General features: G+C 43.5%; 1 protein-coding gene across 1 annotated transcript in view; it reads left to right on the top strand.

Moving 5' to 3' along the window:
* BMP7 (bone morphogenetic protein 7) overlaps positions 1-18,522 on the top strand; it is a 46,513-nt gene extending 27,991 nt beyond the window's left edge. The window contains exons 3-7 of the mRNA XM_027710697.2: positions 7,679-7,827; positions 11,941-12,138; positions 13,678-13,754; positions 14,378-14,488; positions 15,709-18,522. Of these exons, the coding sequence (XP_027566498.1) occupies positions 7,679-7,827; positions 11,941-12,138; positions 13,678-13,754; positions 14,378-14,488; positions 15,709-15,858 (685 nt within the window). The 3' untranslated portion in view covers positions 15,859-18,522. The remainder of the gene's footprint in view (positions 1-7,678; positions 7,828-11,940; positions 12,139-13,677; positions 13,755-14,377; positions 14,489-15,708) is intronic.
* The last annotated feature ends 5,283 nt before the right edge of the window (positions 18,523-23,805 follow it).

Raw genomic sequence — 23,805 nt, 5'->3', positions numbered from 1 at the left:
CACTTTGTTGTCGGGGTAAAATACAGGCATAGGTCTTTCCAGACTAACAGCTGCACTCCCAGCTGACTATTTCTGAAATCCTTTCCCTCAACAGTACCAACATTTGGACAGAGGGCAGAAGCTCTCTCTCATCCACCTCAGTTGTGGGCAGACAGACACATAACAACCCTGGCAGGAAAAATGAGAGCCCAGTCCTGCCCTTTGTAGCAGATGAGATGCCACTCAGGCTAATAGAAATTGTATCTCTGTCAGACTGAAGATATTATGACAGGTGTTTGTAGGAAACCAGGCTAAATGATCAAATATTCTCTTTGGCCTTTCCAAATCTATGAATTCATTGCAAGGCAAGCTCTTCAAACTGGCAACATTTCCTTCATAAAAAGGCATGTGCAGCATTCTTTAGGCACACAGCATCAGTTATTCACTTTAGGCAAACAAGTACATTCATGAACAAAAATGTTCACAATATCACAAACACTGTAAAAACAGTTGACGTTTTGACTAATATAACATTTCTCAAAGCTTTCGTGTGCATAGCTCAAAATCCAGTGACTCAGGTCCAACTTCTGTTTGGTATTTATGGCTCACTCACCCAAAAGCATGGGAAAGTGCTTTACAAAGCCAGGACTGGCTTTAGAAGGGTGCTGAGCAGCAGGACATCAAGTCCCTGTTGTGGTCACAAACCCTTTTAAGGGGGAGCTGAAGGTGGCCATCGGGCAGCCAGGTGCTGCTCAAGCCTCCATCTCCTCCCTCCTGGAAAAGGAGGGCAAGCAAACAGATCCCAGTGCTAGGAAACACACACCACAGGGCACAAGGTTTGCTACAAGGTATTGAAGGTAATTTATCCTGAGCATCTATGCATGGAACATGGCAAAATAAAGTCTATGGATGTGAGCCTGAGAGAAATGAACTTTGGTACTTTTACACTGGAATCATGAAATAGTTTGTGAAGCACTTTGCAAAAGAAATATCCATTACCCTCAGAGCCTCCACCTCTGTAAGCAATGGCCAAAGCAAGAATTTCAAAGGGATTTAAGTGCAGAAGAGACACACAGGTATGCAGTGGGATTTCTAACAGCAGCGAAGCAGGCTGGATACGTAACTCCTACTGTAGTTGGTAGGAACCTGCATATTTTCCAAAAGTACCCATGTAGTTCTGGGGCAGATTGTTAATCAAGGCATCACCCTCAATTTATTAACCTGAAGCTGCAGAAAACATGCAGACCGGATAGCTGCCCTCAACATCAGAGCTCGATTCTGCCCTTCTGTCTGCACCTTCAGAAGCTGAAATACCTCATCCCAGAGTTGCATCTCCTATTTCATTGGACCCAGCACTCGCACTGCAGAGTGAATCCCAACCCCTTTGAAGTCGATGGGAGTTTTGTTACTGGAGAGAATAAAACCAGGTACTTGACCAGCCTTTAGTAATTGAAATGTAGTTGTTACATGTTCACTTTGTGGCCATTATGGATTTCACAGGCTTCAAAGGCAGTGAATGATTTGAATGCTCATGTTACCAGCCCTGCAGAAAAATCAGATCTCCCATGATGCATTCCTGGGTTTGACTTGCAGCTGGAATGCTTTAGCTTGTGCTTCAAACTACACCACTGCTGCACCCAGATCAAACCTAAGCCCCTCTCCAGACCCCTTTTCCCATTCATTGGAGTCTGTTTGCATGTTGTGGGTTGAAATGTGTAATTCTAGTAACTAAGAAAGGCTTAGGCCCACCCAACCCGTGAAGCAGATGTGCCTCTTTTTTGGAGCTTTTACAAGTACCAGCGTGATTGTTCTAGGGATGGTGCAGTACAGAAGGGAAGAGTTTGTTTTAATGATGTGCCCCAGCAGCATGACAGTACCTGCAACAGCATCTAGGAAGGTACTGACAATAGCTTTGATTATTTTTTTTGGTAACTTATAGATAAGTCAGTTGATAACTGTATTCATTTATCAGCAAGGAGCAAGGGAACTTCAGCATGGAAACCCTGTAGCTCTCCAAGAGCAGAGCTGGATCTAGTTATCTCCTTCAGACCATTCCTAAAAGCCACTGCAGCCTGCAAAACTTCTGACAAATCTTGAACTTGCTAAACAAGGCACAGCTCTTCACAGGCACTTGAGTAGCTGCAGGAGGCATTTTGCATACCCCAGTGGGTTCTTGCTCAGCTAAGTGATGCACTAATGAACAGTGACTCAATGCTGAACAGAAACCGCTTTATATGAAGCGTCAGAGATATGTGTGTAACCTCAGTTCTCTCAGCACTGTTTTTACAAGAGGCTTCATATTTAGGAAACGTGTTGCTTCTCAGTAACAAGCTCCCATTGCCACTTTTAATCAGCCTTTGAGACGTAGATCCTACCCTTCTCAAACACTGCGTAGGAAAGGCAACACAGCTACCAGAAACACACAGACTTAAGAATCTGCTGAAATTTTAAAGTGAATTTATTTTTTCCCTAGATTCAACAGAATTTATACAGATCCTGTTTCACTGCCAGTACAGTCAGCTTTCAGACCAGTCCTTGGAAACCACCTCCAGCAAACTATTCCTGCTGTGGACATCCCTTTACCCCACAGAGCCCCTGTGGGCACGGAGAGGGCTTTTATCAGTGGGGAAGGAGCAGGAAGGATAAGCAGGGGATCCCAGGCGTGGGGAAGGTGTGGGAGGAGGGCTTGCATCAGGTCTGTGTACAGAGGGTGTTGCAAACGTGCCAGGGAGAGGCCCAGGGAGATCCTGGGGCCCTCTCAAAGTAGGAAAGTCTGAAAAATATTTTCCTAAGCTTGTCTTTGTACAGCTGCAGCTGACTTTAAGCAATGACACCGAGCAAACTGAAATCTGGACACTGCAGGTTTTTAATCCAAACAGATGTCTTCTAACCCTCCCAGGATGCCCTCTCTGCCTTCTCCTCCCTCCACCTGCTCAAACCTGGTCATGAATTGCCTAACTCCCCATGCCTAACTCTGTCCTTGGGCTGCCTGTTGGAAAACTTGCACCATGCCTGTGATCTAAACAGCCTCTCTATGGTTAGAATACCCAGCAAGAGGACAGGATTATGCTCCTGTCTTAGAGGCTGTGGTTTGCATGCTGAATCAATAAGACATTCAACATATCCATGCCTCAAGTGTTTCCCACTTTAAAACAGAAGCAGGAGGATTGACTGTCTATTTGTAAAGCTGTTCAAAATCTATTGCAAGGTGTCACTGTGTGGTTATTGTTTAAAAAACTGTTATATCTATAATTCCTCAAACTATTGGGTAGGGATTCAAGCAGCACAGCTACTGGATAGCCTCAGTGTGCTCTTTGGGCTGGTGGATTACCTGACGCAGGCAGGGGACTGCAGGACCTGCTGGCAGTGGCCCTGGCCTGGCTGCTGCAAGGACATGGCCAGGTGAGCCAGGACTCCAAAGCTGCTCCCAACCCAGAGTGCTGGCATGTCACAGAAATCACCTTGTCTTGCAGTGCAATGAAAATTGCTGAGTCGCCTTTGCTGCTGCTGCCTGTCCTCCTTCTCATTTATTTTTATCCCACTTGGAAGTGCTCATTAGTATTTACTACCACTTGTCAACCAGCAGCTTAAAATAACAGGGCTGATGAGGGGGATGGGGAAAGCGAGTGAAGAAAACAGACGCTAAAGCAGGGACTGTTTGGCAAGAGAACTGTCCTAAAGCAGTGTAGACTTCACACCACTATAGCCTATAAATACAGTTTCATCTCCTGTTCTCTTGCTATTGCATAATTGCCAACTCTCATGTTTTCAGTGAATCTCTCTTCCTAGCCCGTGTTCTCCTCGTGCCTCAAATCATCAAGGCAGGTGATTAAGGGAGATACTGCACTTCTCATCTCTGGATATGTTTCTAGTGTTTATGGCTTCAAACCAAACAGCATCCTAGAGATTGAAAAAGTACCCCAACAAAAAGGCAAAGAGCCCATACATACTATTTTCATGAAGCTTCACGGTTGTTAATCTCTTATTTTACCATATTGCAACATGGTAACTCTTCCTTACTATTTCCTTCCAGAATACTCTACTCGTCCTTTCTGTATTTTGTCTTCCCTTATTTCTCCCCTCATCCCCACTTCTTCCAGTCCTTTTCCCTTCCACTAAACACCTGTGATCTCTTTTCTTAACTGCATTCCTGCCACCAGCCCTCTACAGCCCTTTGGCAGCTCCAGCCCTTCCACCTCTATAACTCCAGCTGCTTTCCAGACACGATCTCACATGCATCCTGCCCAGCCACCCTCACTTTGCAATGCTTGTTACTCACCCTTGAGTCCAAAAAACAAGTTCACTAAGGAAGTTTCACAGACCACACAGCAGTTATATGACCTGTAGACAAATTTTTGGGAGTGCTTTCTAATGGGAGATGACTCTCTTTTCTGGCATCTGCTGCCAGACACTACCAAAGCCATCAGTAGACAAGTGCCAACCTCCTGTCCTCATCTCAGACTCCACTGACAGCCTGATGCTTGAGAAAACTGAGCTGAAAGCCCCGTGTTTTATCATTGCTAAAAGCTCTGACACTCCCGCTGATGTCACTACTTTGAACGCTGAGCCATTTTGATGTGGTCTCAACAAAACATACTTGTGGTCTGGATCCAGATTTCATAATTTGTGTAACTCTAATCTAGGCATTAACATTTCCATGTCCCATCTTAATTTTCTGTAAAAGGAGTATCATGTGCCTTTCCTATCCCTCGCTCTGGTAAAAGGCTCGGTACAGTTTCTTACGTGCACTGAAGTTCTTAAACGAAAGGACTGAATGCAGGGCCAAGGAATCAAAGGGCTTTTCTGCCTCCTTGTTGCAGAGCCATTATTTACATTGCTCCAAGAACACTCTATGAGTACAGTTGGTAGGAAGGGTACCAGAGTGAGATGTGCACCAGAAACTTTTTCTCTTTGTGCTTAGATCTTTATCTCAAAGCTAAAACCCAAACCAGCCACATCAGTTAGACTTAACTAGCACTATCTCCTATGACACGTCATTAGATGTGAGCCCTCAGAGCACATATTGTTTAAGTCTAAGCAGAATAACATTTCTTTGCTTTGTTTACCATGTCTTGTCCAACAATGATATCTCAAGAGCTTGCTGTCTATGAGCTGGTGATTTAACACTGTTTGCCCCGTCTTTGGAGAGTAGGGCTTTCCACTTAAAGGGAGGCTGTTCTTTTTAAAAGAACAAGAGGTTTCTTTTCATTGGAACAGGAGTCAATCTCAGGAGCCTCTGCTTGCAACACCAGTCAGGTTTTGCGTCCCATCCCTGGCCACTGCTGGTGGGCCAGAGTGGAAAGTGCTAATCCAGGAGTGCTTGAACTTCTCCAAAGAGCATCTGACCTGGGGCTTTTTTGGGGTCCAAATGTTCCAAGTGTGTGTGTGGGAAGGACATTTCCCTTTAGTGGGTCCCTTTGATCTCTCTCACTTCAGGCTTCCCCTCCAGGCCTATTGTTTGCACATTGCTGTAACTACAGGAAAACAAATGCATTATACAATTTCCCAGACTGACTCACCCTGGTACTTGATGCCTCATGTTGTCTGGTTACCCCGATTGCATCATGTCAGCATGGGAAGCTTAAAGGCTGGGTTTTCTGAGTAATAATACTGCAGTTGAGCAGTAGCTAAAAACAAAAAAACTATCATTATTGCTAGTATCATCAACCTGCAGACTACAAGGGGGAAAACCAAGCAAGCCAAGTCCCTATGAACCAAACCTTGTGTGAATCATGACTTCCAGTTGGGGGCCATGCTTAAATAGTGCAGTACGTGAATATAAAAACTCTTTACTTCTGGAAACTTGGCCTCAGCCATTGGAACGGGCCAATCCATACTACTCCCTCATCCCTGGCTCCTCTGGGATGTGTGTTGTTCAGTGTGTTGTAAACAGGGAAGGGTGGGAGATGTCCACACTGCTGTGTCATGTGCTGTGGGAACAGGGCCGTTGCTCCTGGGTGGGGATGAAACCCCAGGAAGTTTGTCGCCCCGTTGGAGTTCAAGCATCTTGCACTCCTGTAACTAATGTGTTTATGGAGAGAGGGGGTTATCCATATTATTTAACTTCAGTTTTCCTAAGGGCACCCAGCAAAGCTGATTGAGCTCTGAAGAGCAGCTCCCACCACCTGCATTGAGCCTCTCCATCACTGCACCACAGCCCCTTCCTGAGCCATCCACCTGGGCTGCCCAAACACTCCCCACAGGATCCCCTTTCGGTAGCAAGCGTTTCAGCAAGTTCAATTCTGATGAAGGGCTTCTCCCACAACCCAAAACTTTGCTTAAAAGAAAGCACTAATTGCACCCTGAGCAGCACTGGCTGGATCTGCACATTCAGCCGTGTGGTATCCAAAGGGATCCTGCTTTAGGGAGGAAACTCAGAGTCATCCTCTTACACACCCCAGGCCATATGCTCAGGTGCTCTGCAGGAACCAATTTCAGAAATTTAACTTCATTTAAGCCATCACGGAGTCAGAGGCAGTGACACCCATTAGCTCACGGATGAAATGCATCATCTCTTATATTCTCTGGCTCACAAAGGTTGAAAGCAAAGCTAGACAGTAAAAGCATTACAAAACCCCCTCCATTTCTGTTTTGTGTGGGACAAAAGCCTCCAATTTCTTGGTATCTCACAGGGAAAAGAATCACTAAAAGCTATGCCTCAAATACTTCTCAGATTCATTTCTGATCACTTGATATTCCATGTAAAGAAGAGGCACTGTGTAATCTAAGCTAAATATATATATTTGCACTGACAAATCCATAGTGACAAAATTCATAAGGTTTTCTTTAAGCTTTGAGGACATGATTAAAGGGTTTTCCAGAGATAGTTCTTCATTCAAAAGGATATAATTACACTTTAACAAGTTACCGTGTTTGTGCACCGTAGGTACAAAAGCAGCTCTTACAGGGCTTGTCTAGACACTTCCACTGTGTGCCTTTGTTCTTCTTGTAAAGTCTTTTTTATGAAGGAACTGCACCACTATGCATTTTTTTCATCTAAGTTTTATCTCTTTCTTGATTTCTGATAACACATTCTTTCCCTTACAGAACCTGTCGTTTTCTAGTTTTCATTTTTCAAAAATTTGCCAGGAAACATTTTGTAAATCCAGATTGATTTCACCCTTCAAATGCACAGAATGCTCTGTATTGCAGATCTGTCTTATTTTCTTGTATTAATTCTTTACCTGGAGTAACTAAATGGTGATCATTAAAAAAAACAAGCCATGAATTGAAAGAAAGTTGTGACCCACAGCAGTGCAGCAGTCTCAATCAGTTATCTGTAACGTCAGACAAACAAATTTAAAAAACCATTACCTATGTTAATATATGCACACTAGTGTTCCAGCTGGCTTGCACCAGTGCTACAATTATGCATAAAAGTCAGAAAATTATGTGTGGAAAGGCTAATGAGCAGCATTGTCTGCCCAATTACCAGGTTTACATATGCAAACAGTAATTTTGCAGATCTGTGCCTGGCAAGCCTTTTTTCTGAAGCTGCATCAGGAGCTCTAAGGGTAACTGTAACAGCAAAGTAACCCAAAACCACCTCAAATCTGCTTCAAGCCATTCTCCCTTTTTTGAAGAGAAAAGAAGCTTCATCTGAGGGCAAGATATCACTGAAAGGCTGACCCAGGACACTGCCTAAAGAGACTCCAGTGGAAAGCCTGGGTAAATGGGAATTATGCTTCTTTTCTTTCAGGGATTCAGATTTGTTCCTGCTCGACTCTCGAACGATCTGGGCTGCAGAGGAAGGGTGGCTGGTGTTTGACATTACTGCAACCAGCAATCACTGGGTGGTGAATCCCCAACACAACCTTGGCCTACAGCTCTCCGTGGAAGGCACTGATGGTGAGTGTCAGACATCAGACACCAACTGCAATCAATGAGCCTCTGTCTCAGGTACCTGAGTCCCAGCCAGGGGAAGCCCTAAGCATTCATCACTCTTTCCTCTGAACAGGATTTCTTAAGCACGTTTTTCCTGAATTTGCCTAAGGTGGAAATAATAGTAGCATTAAAAAAATAGCCCCTAGACATATTTGAGGTTAAGGATGTACTCAGATGCTGTAACAGATTGGTGACCTGCCTGCAGTAATTCCAGTATTAGCTGTGTACACATCCCCATCAAGGTAAGAATATGCTGCTTGGCTAATTTGCAGGTAGTGCAATCCAGTCAAGGAGAGAGGAATAAATTTTGCTATGTGCAAGAAGACACAACTGAGTGATGTAGAAGGCTGCTGTCAGTTGGCACAGAAGGCCTTTCAAATTCAGAAGACAGCTAGGAACCATTTTAATTTCCTTTGTGGCAGCAGAACTTACTGGTAAAGTCATGCATGGTCTGGATTCCAAGGTCTGCAGTGTATGGTACAAATCTGTGAGGTTTGGGAATGAGTGGGAAGACCTGGCTCTGAAACATCTCCAGAAAGGATGTGTTTAGAATCAGCTGGGGAGTTTCCCTAATCAGGTCTTAACTAAAAAGTCACGCTACTTTGTCTTAACATAAAGATCCCTCATGCTCACTTGGAGACTTGTGCAAGGAAACCAAAGTATCCTGGATCTTCTTGGGGGTTCCCAGGACCTGGGACCACCTGGAACTGCCTGGCTGCCCCACAGGAATGGTTGAGCAAAAACCAGCTCAAAATTATAAATACTCCGGATGTAGTTATCTAAGGACATAATTTCATTCTCCGCTAACTGTGTCTATGATATCACTTGCTCCTGGCTTTTATGCAACATTCTGCATGTTTCCAGTAAGTAGCATTTTGCATAAAGACTGTGCAAAGTAGTTTTGAAACAGGCAACCTACAGAGTCATTTACATGACAGGGTGATTTAACTCATGTGAGACCTGCACAGAGAAGTGCACAGGGTTGGTTTTAACCTGCCCTTTGTGAGTGATCGGTGAACGCAGAAACCCAAACACAAAGAAGGAGCCTCACCATGGAAGTTAGTGGTCCCCACCCTAAAGACATGTTTGTATAAAGAGTCAAATTCAACCTGATATACGAGTTAATCTTAACTCTTAAAGTTAGAACAGTAAAGCAAAATGACAGCCAAGTTTAACCCCTTTTCAAACACTTTGCAAAGTAACTTGCTGCTTTCTCCAAACAGATTAACAAAATACTTTAATCAGCCTGTCATTAAAAATTAGAAAATCCAACTGCAGTGTTTAGTAAGTAAATACAGAGATACAGGACCCGATTGTCTGCTTGTCTTCTGTAACTAATTTCCTTGGCAGCACACCTTTGCACTCACATTTCTCCTCCATACACATGAATTTTTCTTTCTATTTTGAATGGCAAGGACATGTCCTTCCTTGCTCCCCAAGTTTCATTTTGGATTTAGACCAATTGCGTGCACTAACAAAAAAAGCTGCTTTTAACACCTGGACTTCATACGAAAATCATATGCTGCAAACAGCAGGATTTTGATGCAACACTATATGCTTGGGCAATCCCCAAGGCTTTAAGTGAATTAGAAAAACAAAACACAACCAAACCCAACTTTTCTTTGTATCTGTTGTTACAGATAGAGTTCTGTAATCACGAAGCAAATATAGTTATTTTAAAAAAAATCTGACATCACAAGCACTGTCCAGATGAACTGATACAAAATAAGCAAATTTAACTGATCTTTGTATTTCTTTATAATCTTGCCAAATAAGTCTATCAACATGTATAATAAAGGTAGAATCAAAGAGGTTTTGTTTATTCCTGAGACCAGGGAACAGCTACAGCAGAAGAAATGCTTGAGTGACTCAGTAGCCTTCAGCCCAGCACCCACAGGGCCCTTCTCAGCAGCAGCACATGGATTGGGTTTACTTGGTTTGGTACTTAGGATCCCACTTTTGACAGTATTAAAAAATCACCTTCAGAAGAGCAGATGAAGCTGTGCCCTCTGGTTCATGAGCACAGCTACTGCTTTTGTGGGACAAGTTTTTCATTGTCTAATGGTGATTACACACATGTCCTTGTGTTTAACCTTGCTTTCTGGGTGGGTAGGAAAGGTAGAAAGAGCATTTTCCCCAACTCAATTAAAAAGAAATATACTACTTCACAAACAGAGCATTACCTTTTTTTCCCCCCTAAGGCAACACTGCCACCATACTGGCCTTGAATGTGATGTGTTGCTGTTACACTGGTATTTGACCGGTCAAATGACACTTATTGCTGCTCTAGTGCAAATCCACTAAACATCAGGATGAAGCTGGGTCCCCTCATGCATACTGCTGCTCTATTCAGAGACATGGGAAAGGTAAAATAATTTACACTGGAAAAGCCACAGCTGTGGGCTAGTTTAAACAGCTTTGGGAAGCAGAAAGGCTCATTTGAAGGGGCAGCATTCAGTGAGCTCTAATGCCTGCAGGTGAGCTTGTTTTCAGGAAATAAGGCTCAGATCTGGCAAAGCCTGAGCACAAGTGGAACTACTTATATATTTAACATTGACTGCTTGCTTAAGCACTTTGTGGGCTCAGCCACAAATGTTTAAAATGAAAACTATTTGGACAAGTTTCCAGAAAGAAGCTTAAGCAGAAGGTGAAGGAGTTGCTGATGAGTGTCCACATATAATTCTACGGCCAGGAGTTTCTGTATTTGCTCTTTTCACCGAAGCTCTCCTGCTGCCCTGTCCTCAGATTAGTTTTGCCGTATCTTGCTTGTGAGACCTGGCCATGCCAGGCAGTTTTCCTGCTGCCAGGGTCCTGTTAAACACCTCTTGATCCAGCCCTCTTCACAAATCCCATCTACTGATCTTGGAACTTCCTCATGGTTTTAGAAAAACATAAAATAGGCTGCAGTCAAGGCTGGTCCATTCTTGGCCTTGAGCTTTGACTAGAGTCCCCTTTTCTGGGTCTGTCATATTTACCAATCTTTTGGACAGATCCAAGAGGAAAAACAAAAACAGTGCCAGAAAGACAATAATTTGTAAGCCTTGACATTTACTTTACTCATCTTAAAAAGAGCAGCTATAGAATATCACCGAGAAATATTTTAGGTTACCAGCTTCTTTTCACACATTAGTCAGAAACTAGCAGAGTAAGGATATTTCTGTCAGTGGACTGAGAGCCCATTTCCTGCTCTCCCCAGCCAGGCTGCCTTGCAGGGCTTCTCCAGGAAAGTGTCAGCTGTCCTTTGGCACATTTGATTTGTGGCTGACAAGGCCCAGCTCTGTCCTTAGCAAAGGATCACAAAAGCCATTAACATAACTTGGATTTAGCAGCAGCACTCAGTAGCTTGGAACAGAATAATCCTGGATATCATTCCTGCATTTCACAGCAGCACCCAGACATCCTTTGGAGGCAACAGGGGGAAATATTAAATTTCCCACTGCCACCCTCTCCTTGCCTTTTTTGTAAATAATTAATTCTACAGAGAAACCACCTAATTGTCTTTTACCAAAAATCAAATTATTTTAAAGCCCAAGATGAAGGACACGTGGATGGTAACCAGCAGTTTTGCAACAAAGCAATCAGATATGGTAGTGCCAAGATGCAGCAATAAGCAAAATGTCTCTAAACATTTGATTTTTTTCAACTAAGGTATATCTGGAACTCTGTCAGCATTCCATACAAGGCATTTTTATTTTAAGTTAATAACCTTCCAGTGGGAATTTAGTGTTCCTATGGGCTGAGTTTTATGGTTCCTTTTATAGGATCACTTCAAATTATAGGTTGGTGAACTTAAAGAAACCCCTCTAAAGAATGCAGGAAAAGTTAATGCTAAGCGGATTTAGGGTAAAATAATTATATATAGGGCTATTTTATGTAACTTTTACACACAGGTATAAAATGAAGTTTAGCTGTGCTGAGCTGCTCTTGTCAGAAGCAGCTTTGCCATTTAAGTCCAGGTCCTTGGTGGATCAATGCCTACAGGAATCACCCTTAGCAGCCAGCAGCTCTCCTCCTTGTTATCCTGACCGTGCTGGAAAAGCTGCTGCAGCCCCTCTTATCAGTCTGTTCTGCTTCAAGGGCAAAGCATCAACCCCAAGCTGGCGGGTCTCATCGGAAGGCACGGCCCTCAGAACAAGCAGCCCTTCACTGTCGCCTTCTTCAAAGCCACCGAGGTCCATCTCCGCAGTATTCGCTCCACGGGAGGGAAGCAGAGGAGCCAGAATCGATCCAAAACGCCAAAGAACCAGGAAGCTTTCCGGGTGTCAAACATTGCAGGTACGCTGTGGGTTGCTGGGTCTGTGTTTCTGGGTGTGGGATAACGTGGGAACAGTTTCTCCCACGACATCTGCTTGTTGCCCCTTTGGTCCACCACTAGTGTTCAGTTGTTGGTTTGAAACTGCGTGGGATTAGGGATTATTTCAAAAAAGTTAGAAAAAGAATGTTTCGTTGGTGCAACGTTAAATTGTGGGATTTCTTAATCCAAATGAAAAAAAACCCACCTAACCAGAAGAACTCTGTTGCTCCCACATGAAATAAATTCTCATTTTGAAATAGAAGATAATTACATTAAAGAAATGAGTAAGTCATGAAAACAATATTTCAGAGGGTCTGAATCCAAAGGCTGTCCATATTCAGAGTTTATGACTTTAAGTTTAGCCCCCAAAGAGTGTAGTAGTCCCAAAAGTCTTGCATGGAAGAGGAAAACCTATTCTTTCTTAGGATAACCACAGCTATTCTGGGGGGAGCTCTGCTTCCTAATATGGAAGAAAACTCCATCAGGCATTTGAAATAGAAATGTGGCTTAATTATGTGATACCTCAGAGTAACAGGCCCTTGGTGACAATCCCAGCAGGAGCCACAGCACAGGGCTCACTCTGCAGAGGCAGCAGCAAATTCCAGCTCTGTTTCTGTGAGAGCCTCACTGAATGGAAGGAGAGCTTGTGGGAGGCAGGAGAAAAAGGAAGACACAGCTTCCAACAACAAGAGTTGAAGTCGTATTTTTATAGAATCACAGAATCATTAAGGCCAGAAAAGACCTCCAAGATCATCGAGTCCAACCTTTGAGCAATCACCACCTCACAGCTAGACCACTGCACTAAGTGCCAAATTCCTCCAGGGGTGGTGACTCCACCACATTCCTGGGCATCCTGTTCCAACGCCTGACAAGCCTTTCCATGAAAAAACTCTGCTCAAGCCATTCTTTGTGGTACTTCTACTTGGATCTCCAGCTCAGGCAGGCTACACGTCCAGGATGGGCACACGGTTTCAAAACTGCATGAAGAGTTATGGTTGTTCAGTTCCATGATTCAGATTTTATTCATTGGTTCATCATTATCAGCCACTGCAAGGAGTCTGTAGTCTGGATCCAGCTGCACTGGACAGAAAAGCAGATTCTACACTACTTTAGCGTCCCATGTTGCTTTTTTAGACCTGAAGGTGCAACTATCAGCAGTGATTCAAAGGCAGGAATTTAGCAAATAGGTAAAGGGTGCCTTTCCCCATCACTCTTTTCATAGGTTGTCCTTCTATGTCGTAGACTATAATCAGAGAGATCTGTGTGTTGCTACTAGGAGGTCAGGGGAAAAAAATAAAAAGGAAAAAGAAAATAGCTATTTTCCCAGACCTTTTCTGGCTTTGCACAAGAAGCCAGAAGGGCATTTCATGTGTGTTAAATGCTGCAATTTTATGACTAAAATTGAAATGGTTAAAAAGGCGCCCCATGTGCAAGAGATGAGCAGCAATGCCTCACTCCCTGCTGGGGGCTGTGGGTGCTGGGGCAGCCCAAGCTCATGGCCACCCATTCTCCCCATGCAGAGAACAGCAGCAGTGACCAGAGACAGGCCTGCAAGAAGCACGAGCTCTACGTCAGCTTCAGGGACCTGGGGTGGCAGGTAAGGGCTGTGTGTCACTGGGGTGCCTTTGCACATCACTTATCCAGCTGAGTAGTGAGATCGAGCCAATAACTGGATTTTTTTTATAATTCTCAGGGCGAAAAAATTGTATATTGCCTTTAGCACGCTTCAGTGCTTCTGCTAAGTTGTGTATACAAATATTTAGCATGAGGTTGGCTGGAAACTCAACACCCTTAGGTCTTTTTGAGCAACTGTGGCCCTGGCACTGCTGAAGGCTCTCCTTTTTCAGCTACCTGTTCTTTTAGACCTGGTTAAACACATATTCCTTTCTGAAAGCTTGTATCTCTCTTGTGGTGCTGGGTGAAGTGATCCTTGTGGACAGCCAGGAGGACACTGCTGAATGGATAAACAACTAAACCCAGATGTTCAGCTACAATATGGGCACATTTGCCAAGTAGAATGTGTCCCTCCAGGAAAAGCAGCTGCTTTAGAGGGCTATAAGAGAGCATTAAAAAAGCCAGTGTGCCAGATATTTATTTTGCAGGCCACTGCAACTGTACATGGATGTATGAATGGATAGGTTTATGTGCTGGTTGGCTTTTTGTTTCACTGCACAGTATTTCTGTCTTTCTCCACAATCTAATGGCTTCAATTTACTCAAGGACTGGATCATCGCTCCGGAGGGCTACGCTGCCTATTACTGTGAAGGAGAATGTGCTTTCCCGTTGAACTCATACATGAATGCTACAAACCATGCCATTGTACAGACACTGGTAGGTGCACTGTAGCTCCTGGTACAGGGTTATATCTGATAGTGCTGTTCAGAAAGAAGTTTGTACACAAAAGAGGCTCTAAGACCTAAGAAGGAAGGTCTGCATTAGCTCATACAATGCCTGCAGAATCTGCTCAACATGTCTGGCCAAGTGGCCTGAATTAATAGTTGGCTAAAAATTACCCTGTCTTTGCTGCAAGCATTGACATGCTCTCTCTGCTTTGAAAGGGCCCTATGATAGACATCATGATGGGGGTTTAGTCCCACTGCATGGAAATGAAAGAGCAAGATGTGAGACCCACTATCAGCATCCCTTGGAAGAGCTCTGTAAGGATCCACTGAATGTGGATTTGGGGGCAGACTGAGGAAGGGGTCAGTGAATCCCAGAGTTACATGCACAGAGCAGCTGGGCTGTGTATTTACTTTATGAAGTTGTGCAAAGTTGTCCAGATGGGAGCCCTGAGCTCGTGACACAGCACCTGTGTTTGGGGGGGACTCTTGGCTGGGGCTACCCAGCCCAGCTGTGTCACCAAAGCCACTGCACCCCCAGCTGACTTGCCTGCCTGGACACCTTCCCCTACCCAGCTGGGCTCCAGGACTCCTGCACACATCTGCAGGGCACAAAGAGGCTCACTGTACCTTCTCATCGATATCCCATGTCCTGTGCATATCTAAAGACAACATTGCAAAAAATGTTAGGGAAACTAGAAGCAACTGTTTCCAAGGGATGAAATATCTACATGTTTTTCTCCTGGTAGATTGTCTTTATTTGCCTTTTACCCCCTTCACCTTGGAGGTCCCACATCTTGGAGCACAGGGGACCTGGATCCCTTGGCCCCCACTGGGTCTTGGTGCTGCTGGGCACGGGGACAGGGTCCCCTGTCCAGGGCTGAAAGGATTTTTAACAAAACCTCACCCACACATCCCACAGAGTTTATCGTAACTGGTACCCACTGCAGAACACACTGACTGCTCTGACAAATGGGAGTTTTCTAATGAAAACCTGCCTCACTGAAAGATTTCCAACTAGATCAGCCTTGGGCGCATGCGTCAGCCTCCGCACACGCAGGGGACATCTCAAGATGTTTGTACACAAAGCCAGGTGTTCCAAACATGTCCGAGTGAGGGCGTGGGACAGACAGAAGGTTTTCTGGGAAAGAAAAACTTGGGGGAGGAGAGGGGAGAAGTAAATCCTAACATGCCTCTACTTTCATTCCCCAGGTTCACTTTATAAACCCAGAGACTGTGCCGAAACCCTGCTGTGCTCCTACACAACTCAATGCCATCTCAGTGCTCTACTTTGATGACAGCTCCAATGTTATCTTAAAAAAATACAGGAACATGGTGGTACGGGCATGTGGCTGTCATTAGACTTGTAGGAAAGAAAAAGAAGGAAGAAAAAAGTTATTTGTAAAGAGTGGGTTTGTATGGCTATGTGGGGGAGGGGAAAATTTTAGCGCTCCAGCCATGGGTTTAAAAAAATCCCAAACAGTTTTTAGGACCAGGCCTCTGAAAGATCAGACAATGGAACAGTTTCTGGATCTAAAGTGGCATTTGAACACATTTTGTTTTAGTTTATTGCAGACAATGAGCTTGTAAACTGAAACAAGCCAGAGAAACGGTTTAAAACCTAATCTGCCTACAAAATTGGCTCCTACAATACATACTTTTGCAGATGAGTCTTTCTGAAGATTGCAAACTCACCAGTGTTGATTGTGAGTTAAACAGTAATAATCTATCTGAGGTGAGACTGTGCTGTGACTAATAAGTGTGTGTAGTTCCTGTAACACAGTTTGCAATAAAATAACTGAACAAAATATACCTGGAGTGAACAGGTATTTTGTTAGAGAATTATTACTTCCATCCCTCTGCTTCAATTTCATGAGCAAAACCAAAGATAATTACGTGCAACTTCCAGTTTTAAAATACAGTAGCAAAAGCTGGATGTGGATTTACACAAATTCAAAGCACGGACCAGGCTAAGAAAATAATAATTAATTGGCAAGCAAAAGAACTGAAGGAAATGATTCCAAAGAGCAGGACTTCTGGGGCATACTTTTATTATCGACAGGGAAGGAAATTTCCTCTTGCAACCAGAAAGTATTTGAATTTGCTATAAATTTGTAACACGAAGCAGCAAAATGCTGAGAAACAGAGATTAACCTAACTTTTAGCTGGGGTATCCTAAGCAGTTATGGAGCTGTGTACTCCAGCTAAAGATCCCACTGCTGTTTGGAAAATGTCCATTGACTTCACTGGGGGAACAAGTTCCAGCACTTTTTGGAGAACATGAAGGCTCAAGTGCAGAAGGTGCTGTAAGCTGGGGCATACACCCAGTACCACACAGACTAGAAACAAGCTGGGAAACCTTCCTTCCCAGGGGCAGTGCTTCTGATAAACCCTCTGCTCTGTTGGCTTCTCCTCAAAAAAACCCACAAAAAAAAATCCCTTTCAAGAGCCCCCAAGAAGCTGAAACCAGAAGCAACAAAATGTCCCCTCAAGGCTCTTGTTTTTCCTTCTTTAAAAGTCACAGGTTACACAAACATCACACTTAAGTAATTAAAACTCTATTAAAGTTATTGCAAAGAAGAATACAAAGTTGCAGCAACCAATCACAAACCAATTCCCCACTTTGGCTGGTTACCAAAGGAGGACTGGCATAAATTTCGCCATGAGGATAAAAAGAAAATTCTGCCCAATAAAACAACAGGTCCGCAGCACACCCAGCTCTAAATCTCCAAACTTCAAAAACCTAAACCTCCAACAGATGGGTCCAGGACATAATAAATCCCTGGAGATGGGTCTCTGCTCAGCAATGTAGCTGCAGTGGGAACTTGGCTCTGTATTTTGCCTTAGAGGAGAGTTAGAGAAAGAAGATAAATGAACACAACCACCCCATTCGGGACATCACTCACTGCTCTTCTCCCTTTAAGTCACAGATCAAATCCAGACCAGATGCCTCACTTTAAAAAGAATAAGCAAAGGAACTAAAAAAACTCCTACTGCCTATGAAATAAATTGGAAACTTGTTTATGATGGTCTAATTCTAATCTCATCTAAGTCAATTGGTGTTTTCCCAGCAGTTTTCTCAGTAGCAGGGTTAGGCTGATGGGAAAGTGGAAGTCCCCCCACGACGTCGGTAGGTTTTGGAGCGGGGCCTGGGTGAGCAGTTGCTACGTTGGCAGATGTGTCTGGCATCCTACCCGGGCAACTCCAACCTCTGCAGGACCAACCTGGCTGCATCAGGCACGTTCCACCAGCAGGACTCTACCCAAGGTGAGACCTTGGCCAAAGAGTTACAGGCAGCCCCACGGCAGGACAACAGCTGAAGCCAAAAGACCATCTCTCCTGCAGACATGCAGACATGCTCCTGCAGAGCCTGCAGACATGACCATGTCCTGATAAACAGCCAAAACTGCCCTCAGTGCATCACTTATTTAGGCTGGGGAATTGAAGTCACATTGATGGGAAGCATCTTTTGACATTGCATACGTATATACACCTCCTAAAGGAAGTGAAGGTGCTGCCTAGAAAGTTAAAAGCTGATCATGCCTAAACTTCCACTATTTAGTAGTCAAGGAGTAGTTGTTTCTTTTGGGTGTTTCAGTGTTGGTGGTCACTGTGTTGGTGTATTGCATTTTTAACTTGGACCACAGTATCTTGCTGTATAGGATTCATATATTAAATATTATGTGGGGATTGTTTCTGTTTTGGTTTTTTTGTTGTTGTTTTTACACATAATAACAAGATTTCTGTTGCTAGGCTCAACATCAGCTTCACTGTTTGTACATTTTTATGTAAATAGTTGTCACAGGCGGAAGAAGAATTATTTATTTCCATCTCTGAATTCCTTTTCAATCACATCCAGGAAAGATGATTCTCAGTTCCTAAACACATTTGTTTCCTTATTTAAGAAGATATTTATTAACAGTTGGCAAAAATGCATACACATTTCTGGTTCTTTTCTTAGAGCAGTTGTCAGAAGCCTTTTTGTACGAACTAGTAAAATAAATCATTGCAACTTTACAAAAGATATCCCGACGACATTGTGTATCTGTGTGGTTATTCTCCTGATATTCAAAGAACCTTTTTGGCTGGACAATATTTCATCTTGAGCCTCTGTTTTCATGTAGCTCAATCTCTATGTACGGGCAAACCCAGCACATGTTGCTATTTGGTGCAACTCCTTTGGTCCAAATACAACAGGGAGGGAAGAATACAAAAAATATGAATGTGTTTTGCAGTCTGCACTGCAAAGATCCATGATTGAATTATAGTGCAGCTGTCAGCAGCTGTTTCAAAGAAGCAGGGGGTAAATTAGTTCTGTTTACTGCTAACATAGTTCAGAGATTTAGTCATCCCAATAAAATTATAGAGGCACAAGAAAGGAAGAAAGAAACTCCAAAGAAACATCAGCCAAGAAGCTGACATTTTCTAATTTAGATTGTTTTAGCATATTTCAGAGATGCTGCTGGCATGAGGTTTCCTACTGTGGATACCACACTGCATTGCTATGGAGGCAGCTGAAAAAAATAACGGGCTAAATCCCTCTTATTAACTAAACTTTGTATCTTCGGGGCATAACAGCAATTTTGGGGTTCTTGTTTACTTTGACCTGCGAGCAAAGTAGTGCCAGTTTATGTAGATGTATTTGCTGAGCCAGAAGATTAAATCATCAGCATTTTGGAGTTAATTTGCCATCTTCCACAAGCAATTACAAATTCATAAATAAATTTGCTTTGTGCACTGCTTGGAAGTCCAGCAAAGCATCAGTGGAAAGACCTTTACTGAGCTAAACCAATACCTCCTCGGCTTCTGCAGGCCTGGACTAATTTTAGAAGAAGGATCCTCCGGTATTTCTCATTATGGTCCCAATTCTCTGCATTTAGATCCAGTGTAAGTCAAGGGTAGTGCCAGAAAGGGGAGGAAAAATAAAAGAAATCAATCATGCTGCTTTGCAGGGCCAGTCTTGCAGCCAACAGCAGCTTTACCACTAACTTCAACACGTCCAGCCTTATATCGTGAAATATCAGTTGGTTTCCAGCTCTGCCACAAATACACACAACTTGCTGGATGTGCTTTGGAGCAGCTTTCCCAGCCTGGGAGCCAAAACTCTGTTCCCAAGCCGGCTGCAGCCTCCCCTTGGTCTGCAGCACTCCCGTGGCTTTGTCTCCTCATCTACTGTTCTGGAAGAGGAATTCTTGACATCAATACATGCGCTGCCATAAACTGGCAGGGCCATAAAACTCTAGTGAACGAGCTTCAAAACAGCTAAATTTATCTGAGTAATGACATTTTAAAGCACATTTAAAACATTTTATAGATCAGTTATTTTAACTTCCTTTCAGGCCAGACTTTGAGGATGTTATGTTTGCTTAATTGAGCTGTTTCAGATCTGTTCCAGTACTGACAATAGGACCCTTTTGTCCCCACGCAGGAAACTGCCTCCATTGCTGCCAATGCTCATATAATAAAAAATAATGATTTAAATAAGCCTTAGTGTAATTTTAAGATTTCTGATTGTTATGGAAGTGTCAGCTGTAACACCTAAAACCAGAGAGGGAGAGCAGAACTCGGGCAAGCGCAGCTCAGCAGCAAGGCCAAGGGCTGGGGGATTTCCTTTGCTGCTGGATTCAGTCCTTGCAGCTCTGCCTGCAATGGGAACAGATAAAAACCCCCAAAGACTCCTCTTTTGAGTTCAGAATTTGCATCTTCTCTATGCTTCCATCCAAATACCCTGCTTGCTGACTTCCATTGCTGCCACAAACACATTATTCTCTGTATTCAGCCTCTCCTTCAGAGAGAAATTTTGCCCAATTAAGTTAAAAGGAGCCTGTTTGAAGTTTTTATTTATCAGGTAATGATTGACAAGACCTCGAGGCAAAAACTAGGAGTACTTTATACTACAGTCATTCATTACCCAAGTACAAAAGCAACACAAATGGTTTATTATGGCCACTTTTAGTTACTCTGTTTTAAATAAAAATATCTATTCCTTTTTCCTGCTTAATGCTGTGGAATTTGTATTCCTTAACCAGCATCTAAGAAAGTCCAGGAGTTTTGGATAACATATTTAATGCACTGATTTGTTTCCTAGTGTGCACATGGGTTTTCAAAGGGTTTGTTGCTCCTGTCCAGGCAACAGGAGCACACTTTTAAATTTTAATATTTTGAAATTTATTTATTGTAAGGTTTGCCACTTTAGGAAAAATCTGCTGTTTTCTCCAATTAATAGAATCTTGATGTGTGAATTAATTCTGTAAATGAAGACAGCACAATCTTAAACAGCTTGAGTTTGGCTTTATATTTAAAAGGAAAACAGGACGAGCCATTGTCAGGTTCATCACCTTTACATTTTTTTCCACCATGGAAAAATACTGGAGAAACTAGGAAGAAAAGGAGGTTCACAAACCCTTAGAAGGCAGCTTTGCACTTGACTACTTTTTGCAGGCATGGTTAAGCATTTAACCATTTGCAGGATAAAGCTCTACATGGGGCTGCTTGAATTAACCTCACCCTCAAAGAATTGGCTTGCTTGTCTGCAATAAAACCCAATCCAGGCCAGTCAGCAGTAATTTGGGGAATGGAGCATTTGTGCCTGGAACTGGGAGGGGTCGAGTGCCTCTATCCACTGCAACGTCCATGGGCTTGCCCGTAATTAAAAACATGCTCTTACCCTTCCCTGGGAGCTGAAGTGACTCCTGAGTTAGCAGCTCTGTGCTGCTGATAACTTTGGGCTAATGGGCTTATTTTAAGCAGCTCTTAAGAAAAAGGAGGAGATGCCAGGACTTCAGTGGATCTGTTGTGCTTTAGCATGTCAGCACCTGGGGCTCAAGCCCAGGGCTTCAGGGTTGTGCTAAATTTCCAAAGCAGCACATACAGGTTTAGAATATCACTGTGACTGTGGGGTGCAAAAAGCCCCACAGAGTCCCTGGGAGCCCTTCAGCCTGGCTCCCCACCTTCCCTTTCTTTACATGATCTCTTCACTAAGATCCAGAGTGGGCAATGGCCCCGGTAGTGGCCAGACACTGCTGGTGACACCAGCAAGGTGACCTTTGGCTTGGCTAATGAAGGCGAACTGTTGCAGGCAGCTGGATTTATTCCCAAGTTATTTGTTGCTGCTGTGTCAGGTGCTTCATATAAAATATGTGGAAGCAGAGACATTCAGTGTCTGGATTCGGTTATGAAGGGTCAGAGCTCAAAGATATCATTTCTCAGGTCCCAACAATTTAAGCCATTTTGTTCAGCGTTTGTAACAAGCTGTAGACAAGAGCAGAGCGGTCGGTGGCTCTACATCTGCCTGCCTTGGGCAGAAGCACTACTCAGTCTCTTTAAAAAGAGATGTTTGGGCAACTTCCTAATGAGAATAGATATAATAAATTCCTCATCTTAGCTCTATATTTGACTACATACTAAGCACGCAAGAAAGGAGCACAAACCAACGTGATCAGCTGATCCAAAACTGACATGTGAGTTTTGCTTCCCATTTCTTCATACATTTCCCACAGTGACCTACTGCCACTACTGATCTATATTTGGCTCCTGATTAGAATCTAGCTCTTAAATCCACTGAATTGAGTTGTTCTTCCTTAACAAGGAATGGCCTGGCTGGACTGCAGTTTTAGGACTTGGTTCATTACTCCAAAGACATATTTCATGACACCTCAGGGCTAAGTTTTGGAGCAGATAGCAAGTAGAAGCAGGGCCAGGTGTTAGTAAGAAGAGAGTGTGCAGCGACTCGCTTTGGAATGGTACAACCAGGTTCTGAAATCCATCTTGCAGGGTTCTCTTGGAGACCCAGCCAGTGGCTTTGGGGAGCAGGACCATGACACTCAGAGAGGCTGGGCCACATTGGAGCAACTTTAATCAAGAGATCTTTTTCCTAACACCAAGGTAAGACTTTTTTTTTTTTTCTTTTTGAAATCAGAGAAATGCACAAGTGATTCCAAGTTCAGCTCAGCCCATGAGTTGTTTTGGTTTCACATGACTACTGAGAAATCAACTGTAAAAGCTGGTGCAGTTATATACACACATACCATGCACAGAACATGAACTGTAAATACTGGCAGGGAGTCTGGTTTAAGAAGCTGCAGTTAATGTTGTGTCAGAAAAGCCCTTGGAACCCCCATTTCCAGAGACTTATAGTGCAGGGGGTGGGAAGGGAATAAATCCAATTTTGCTGGAGTTTTGCCTACAACTCCTCAGCCATAAAGCCTTTATTTATGGCTGTTACACAGCATGAAGGATTCAATTTGTCCTTTGTTATGAATTTCAGTGGATCATGTAACTGTTTATTTCCAGATATTTAAAAAAGAAGTTGGTATTTTTGGTTTGCAGGGAAAAAAACAAAAGCTCCTCATAGTCCAGACTAGTGGGGGTGTGCTTTGACTACACTTAGTAGAGGCAGGGGGTCCCTGGGTCCTGCAATTTCTTCTACTGGGTCCGCAGAAAAGGATGAGACAAGGCAGGAAAGTGCTTGCATGAGGTTGGTGTGCTTGGGGAAGAAGTCTAGGCTGTAGGTTGAGGTGTCCTCCAGCCCAGCCTCCACTACCTCTGTTGCTCAGTGACAACCTTGCAACCGTTTCAGTCTTTATTCAGGAATGGCCCCCTACAAGAGCTGCTGGAGGCATTTCTTCACAGGACTAGGTGGAAAAGCATAAATAATTCAAGACACAAACTGTATCAGCTCTTCACAGCTTTGAGAGATTTCCTGCTTCTAGTAGCAGCTGAGAACAAGATGCTCAATAAAAAAAAACTATCACAGCCAGAGAGAGACGTGTGTCCTCAGTGACTCACTGCACTTTGCAGCCTGACTCCTCTGCAGTGGCAATGTGGAGTCACAATGACAATCCTATTAATTAACACTTGCAAAGCATTCCCTCTTCAAAGTGTTTTTTGTTGATGTTAGGAAGAAGATTGTATTTTGCATTCGTTTATTTCATGTTTCTCATCTGGTTCGAGAACAAGCCTTGGGAAACCTGTTATTTGGACAAGAGGTAACAGCCTCAAGTTAAAAGGAATGGAGGCTCCTTCCTGGGAGTTGTGGGAGACCGACAGCAAATTAAGCCCACAGGTCAAATATTATGTTCTCCAGATGGGAATGACAGTCTTTGAGGAGGCAGATCTGGTTTTCTGCTGCAGCACCTCTCAGAAAATGAAAAGAAAAACGTCTCTGTGACACTGCAGGATACTGGAGTGGCTGTTGCTTCATTTCCAGACCGTGTGTCAGACACACTCTGGTGTCCCCTCAAGTGTCCTCCTTCCCTTTGTGAACAGAGGTAGGAGACCAGGGACTCATCAAGTCAGGGACGCTCGATG

Source organism: Pipra filicauda, unplaced genomic scaffold (assembly GCF_003945595.2).
Source record: "Pipra filicauda isolate LSUMZ 115617 unplaced genomic scaffold, ASM394559v2 scaffold13_size5146498_pilon, whole genome shotgun sequence".
Taxonomy (NCBI): Eukaryota; Metazoa; Chordata; class Aves; order Passeriformes; family Pipridae; genus Pipra; species Pipra filicauda.
This window is presented reverse-complemented; position numbering and strand designations above follow the sequence as displayed.